Raw genomic sequence first — 5,441 nt, forward strand, 5'->3', positions numbered from 1 at the left:
TGCCCCATAGAATCCCCTGCAATTTTGACTTAGTTTCCCAGACCCAAAATTGCCTAGCTCCTCCTGATCAAGCAAAAACACCAACAAATTCAATCAAACCTTTTGAGCTACTATACCTAGCATAAAATCTTGTTCCTGACCCAGTCATCTTTACTGAGATTCATAAGGAGAGAGCCCTCTCCCGACCTGGTAGGGCTAGCTACCAAGTTAAGCTTGGATTGTGGTTACCCTAGAATTGCCTCCATTCAGCGTGAGGTCAATCTAGGCAATAACGCATGCAATATATAAAGTATGGAAAACAATGAATTAAAATTCACAAACCACAATGAATATAAGATATGATCTAGGAAATATTGGAGGATAAAACCCAACTAGAAGGTGAGGGTACTCTGCTCTCTCTTTCTCTAAATGGAAATGGATGCAAGTATAAAGGAGTGATAAATTTGGCCCGTGGGATGATAAAGTGCATTAACCCTTTCTATATCCTCTCTCTATCCACTCTTGACTACTTTTCTCATCTATGGAACAAAATTGCTGCATAAAATGGAACCCCTTTCCCTCCAAGTGGCCCAATTATAACTCAATATGATAGCCTACTAGTGGTTAATTTTGACTCCTCAACTCTTAATTAGAGTTGTAACATGGACTCCTCTAAAGTCTTATTCATCTTAATCATGTGGCTAGGCCATTGTCCATGAATAACGAGTGCTAGTGTGGCATCCTCTGTAGGCTTTAACCCTGTACAAAAAGTACCTACAGATGAATTCTAAAAAAAAAATAGAAAATAAACAATTATGAGAATATAAAAGAGTTAGAAATAATTAATTCCTACTTGTCTATGGTTGTAATTCTCCATTTGAGGAGTTTGTTCCTACATAATAGGAATTTAGTTTCTCCTAGTTTAGTGTGTGGTTGAGAGAATCTTTCAACCACACTACTATACGTCTAAGATAGAATTCCTATCTTGAGACTATTGCTTGTATAAATATGTGTGTAAATTTCATTCATAATATAGAATATATTGCTGTGTGCTATTTTATCTTGGTATCAGAGCCTGTGATGGCCTAGCCCCTCCTAGGCCTGGCCCCTCCTGGGCTTGCCCCTCCTAGGCTGAGGGAAAATAAAGAGTTTAGTATATGTTGTTTGTCCATCAATTATTTTTTGTGATCTGTTCAAGTGCTTGAGCGGCTGATTGAAATCGTGTTAAGCATGCTGCTGCCCTATTTCGTTGTGTTGGCATAGGTATCCATTGCTCCAATCGTCATGCTTATAGCAGTAGCCTTGACAATGGATCTATGCAGTGGAAGCGTGGACGCTCCATTCGTGGGCAGCCGGATTGACAGAGTTTCCCGATGGGAGAAATCAGGAGAGCACCAGCGAGGCTGTGAATGCCTACTATTCCGCAGCGTTGCTGGGATTTGCTTATGGTGATCAGTATCTAATTAGCACTGGCTCGACCTTGGCGGTGCTGGAAATAAGATCTGCGAAGGCGCTCTGGCACGTTCCGTCGAATAGTAAACTCTATGAAGCAGAGTTCGTCAAAGAGAATCGCGTTGTGGGTATTTTGTGGGCGAATAAGCGGGACAGTAAACTGTGGTTTGCAGGGCCTGAATGCAGAGAATGCAGACTGGGTATTCAGTTGCTTCCTCTTTTGCCAGTTACAGAGATCCTGTTTTCTGATTTGGAAGCGTGGATGCTCTCTCACTATGTGTGTTAGCACTGCAAGGTGTGTGGTGGATGAGACCGGATCAGCATGGATCGAGCAGCGGATCTGATCGTGGTGATGTGGCTGCCTATATTTGTTTAAGGTCGAGATCCTGTGGCGGATCGGTGGTAGCCTGCGGGCATCTTTATAGAGCACGGAGGTCGGCATGAAATGCGGTCAAGACTTAGAGAAGTACAAGTAAGATGACCTCAGCAATGTAGTGATGTTTTGGACTTCGAATCCTATTCAGACAATGAAGAATGTAGTGAGGAGCATTTGTTGTCTCTGGATGTCATTCTTCCGGATGATCTTTTGGAGAGAATTCTAACACTTTTGCCCATTGCAAGCGTTTTCTGGGCAGGAATAGTTTGTAAGAGATGGAACTCTATCACGATCTCAAAGAAATTCATGTGGCAGTGGTCCAAAGTACCTTCACAAAAGTCTATTTTATCTTCACCGGAACCGGCCCGGGAAGATGATTGAGGGCGAGGAGAGATGTTATTCAAAGCTTGCTACACAAGGCTAAGGAAATTGAATGGGGGCTCAATTTCTGATATCGCTGTCGGTGGGGATCGCCTCTTTGTGCGTCACTTGATTGCCTTGTTTTTTTTGTTGTAAAAATATCTTTTCCCATCAGAGTTTGTATGCTCCTGCCAGTCCGTGGAGAATTGTAAGTTAGAACTTGTAGCTTGTGCAGCTGCCACAGGCAAAGTGGTAGCACCAACCACAGCTTTTCCTCCACTATAAATTCCTTGTGGACGATTAGAGACATCATTTTGACTATCTGCTGAAGGGATCGATGATACAGACTGCATCGAAATCTGTGGAGCTTGAGTAGGAGTTTGGCTTGAAGGTGGATTTGCACTGAGCGAGCTTTGCTATTGTCGAGATCGCTCGAATCAGATTTGTGGGTGTTTTATTGCTGAGGGAAATAGCAGATAGAGAGTTTTGTTTGCAGTTTATTTTGCTTTGGTTTGTCTTGCACTTAGTGGGAGAGGCCTGTGTGGAGAGAGCCTGACGCAGCATCTCCGCATGGCATGGTCAAGAGAGCCATGGTGTGGCTGTCATTTGACCAAAGCCGACCGGTGAGAGTGACACCTGCGTAGCAAACGGTAAAACCATGACTGTGCAGAACCCGATGTGAAAAGTGCAGATCTGGAGAAGAGTCGACCTCTTGTTGATGTGAAGGCTGGTGCATGGCAAGCGTGGAGGCTGTGGTGAACTCTCGCATGTGAAGATGCCGAGTGGTGGAGTCCTTTGCTCGAGGCTGCATGGAGTCTGTGTGGAGGCTGTTGGGGCGATGCTGGTATATGACATAACTAAGCGACAGACATTTGATCATGTGTCCCATTGGCTCGAGGAGTTGAGAGGCCATGCTGACAGTAATATTATTATTATGCTCATAGGCAACAAATGTGATCTTGGTAACTTGTGTGCAGTCAGCTTTGCTGCGATAATTGTTCTATTTTCTGTTTTCTGAGCATTCAACGGTTTTCTATTTTGGAAAATGGCAAAGTGAGAAGGCCCTGCTATCGGAATCGATCTTGGAACCACATATTCCTGCGTAGGAGTGTGGCAACATGATCGGGTGGAGATTATTGCCAACTATCAGGGAAATCGGACTACTCCATCTTATGTAGCTTTCACCGACACAGAGCGGCTGATCGGAGATGCCGCCAAAAATCAAGTCGCCATGAATCCCACCAACACAGTTTTCGATGCAAAGCGCCTTATTGGAAGGAGATTCTCTGATCCAACAGTCCAGAATGACATGAACTTGCGTGCAGTTCCGATAGATGATGCAAAAGAATTTTCTCAGAGGGAAGGTTTGTTTTTCTTGGAAACTTCTGCACTCGAGGTAATTAATGCATTTTTAACTGTTTTGACAGAAATCTACAGCATAATCAGCAAAAAGGCCCTCATTGCAAATGATGATCAAGGAAATGGAAATTCAGCGTTGTTAACAGGCACCAAACTTGCTATTGGATCTGTGATATTATTTTAATTTACATTAATTTCTTGTGTATGCTCGGTGTGGATGATGTGAATTCATAAATATTGTAAATCTGGTTAAGAATGGGATGTATTGTTGTGACATTTAGTCCGGCCAACTATCGTCACCAGTTTAAGTCTATGTTGGAATTGGCCATTCCAACAATAGACAAATTTATTTACAGGAATTCTTAACAACCAGATATGGCATTAGAGGAGTTGCATCAGAGATTGGAGGATGATCGAGATCATGTTGCAGATTGTTAGCGAGCATGAGGCAGTATGCTTGAAAACAGTGACTAGCCTTGATACTGTGAGTAGGGGAAGTGGCATTATGTTGCGATGCCAGGAGAATTGGATACTGAAATGCGATGGAGGATTGGACCGTGGAGTCCTGGATTACTATTCTTGAAGGGAAAATTGTGTTCTCTTTGTGTGGCTGTGAGTGCCTATGTTCCAGTTTCTTTATCAATGGACCCCTCACAGATGAGGTAAAGGAGCAGCGACAATGTTTATGGTGGACAGCAAAATATATGTTCGTTTAAGTTAGTGTGGTTTGTGGAATAGACTCCCTAGCATGTTATAAACAAGTCTAGTTGTTGTAATGGTCATTGTATGTACCCAGAAACTCCAAAATGTGGAATGAAATGTAAATTTTTTAAAAGGCATCTGAAAGTTCGTGGTGATCTCAAAACCACTTTGTAATGGTTTATGGTCAGCCTGAAACCATCTTTTTTCATTGTAAAGTGAGGGTTGGTGGTGAGCCAGAAACCATCTATAGAGTCTTTGTGGCTGAAGTACTTGCCTTTGTGGCAGAATTGCCCCTGTGGCTTGAGGTGCCTTTGTGGCCGGGTGTACACGAGAGCTTTGTGCTCAATTGAGCAAGTGGACTGCAGAACACCTGGCTCGGACTCAGATGTTTTTTAATTTTCTGAGTAGAAGGGCATTGGCGTGCTTTTCGCACTAACAGTCGCGCCAGGATGCGTAACTGGCGCGTCTGTTAGGCCATTAATCGTGCTGCTGCGGAATTTTACGGCAAAATTGTGCCAAGAGTTTCCTATTTCATATGGGCACGGGTTTTTCACTCGGGATCGCGCCAATTCACTTTCAAGGGGATCCGTGGAAATCCTCATCTTCGTTTGATGATTTGCGAGAGGAGGCAGATCGGAGAAGTTATGGATCTGTCTGAGGGAGGCAGATTGTGTTTTGGAGGTTCTATACATGCAATTCGCCTAATGGTGGTGGATTTGACTATCATGACAAGTAGTCATTAAGGGGGGGAGTTAGAAATAATTAATTCCTACTTGTCTATGGTTGTAATTCTCCATTTGAGGAGTTTGTTCCTACATAATAGGAATTTAGTTTCTCCTAGTTTAGTGTGTGGTTGAGAGAATCTCTCAACCACACTACTGTATGTATAAGATAGAATTCCTATCTTGAGACTATTGCTTGTATAAATATGTGTGTAAATTTCATTCATAATATAGAATATATTGTTGTGTGTTATTTTATCTAAAATAAATACACAGATATTTCCCCTGGATCCCAAAACCAGGACTACTATATTGAGTTTTCATTATGTTCCTTTCAATGTTACAATAAATATATATACCTGTTGAAGCATTCTTAAACCTCAAACCATTAACCCTAAATTTGAACATAATCGTAGTCCCCTTGACCGGATCTACAAAATACCATGGGAAGAAAACCATCATGCCCAAAACCATGTGAAAAACCCATGCAC

At 42.5% G+C, this 5,441-nt stretch overlaps 1 protein-coding gene across 1 annotated transcript; it reads left to right on the plus strand.

Moving 5' to 3' along the window:
• Positions 1–414: 414 nt before the first annotated feature.
• On the plus strand, positions 415–1,717 carry LOC149147135 (glucan endo-1,3-beta-D-glucosidase-like). Its single transcript, XM_089441727.1, has 2 exons — positions 415–424; positions 1,302–1,717. Exons 1-2 carry the CDS (start codon positions 415–417, stop codon positions 1,715–1,717), a joined length of 426 nt encoding a protein of 141 aa, XP_089297853.1.
• The last annotated feature ends 3,724 nt before the right edge of the window (positions 1,718–5,441 follow it).

The sequence above is a fragment of the Pinus tabuliformis genome, chromosome 9 (assembly GCF_031772625.1).
Source record: "Pinus tabuliformis cultivar Carrire ecotype Pingquan chromosome 9, CPIR1, whole genome shotgun sequence".
In the NCBI taxonomy this organism is placed as follows: domain Eukaryota; kingdom Viridiplantae; phylum Streptophyta; class Pinopsida; order Pinales; family Pinaceae; genus Pinus; species Pinus tabuliformis.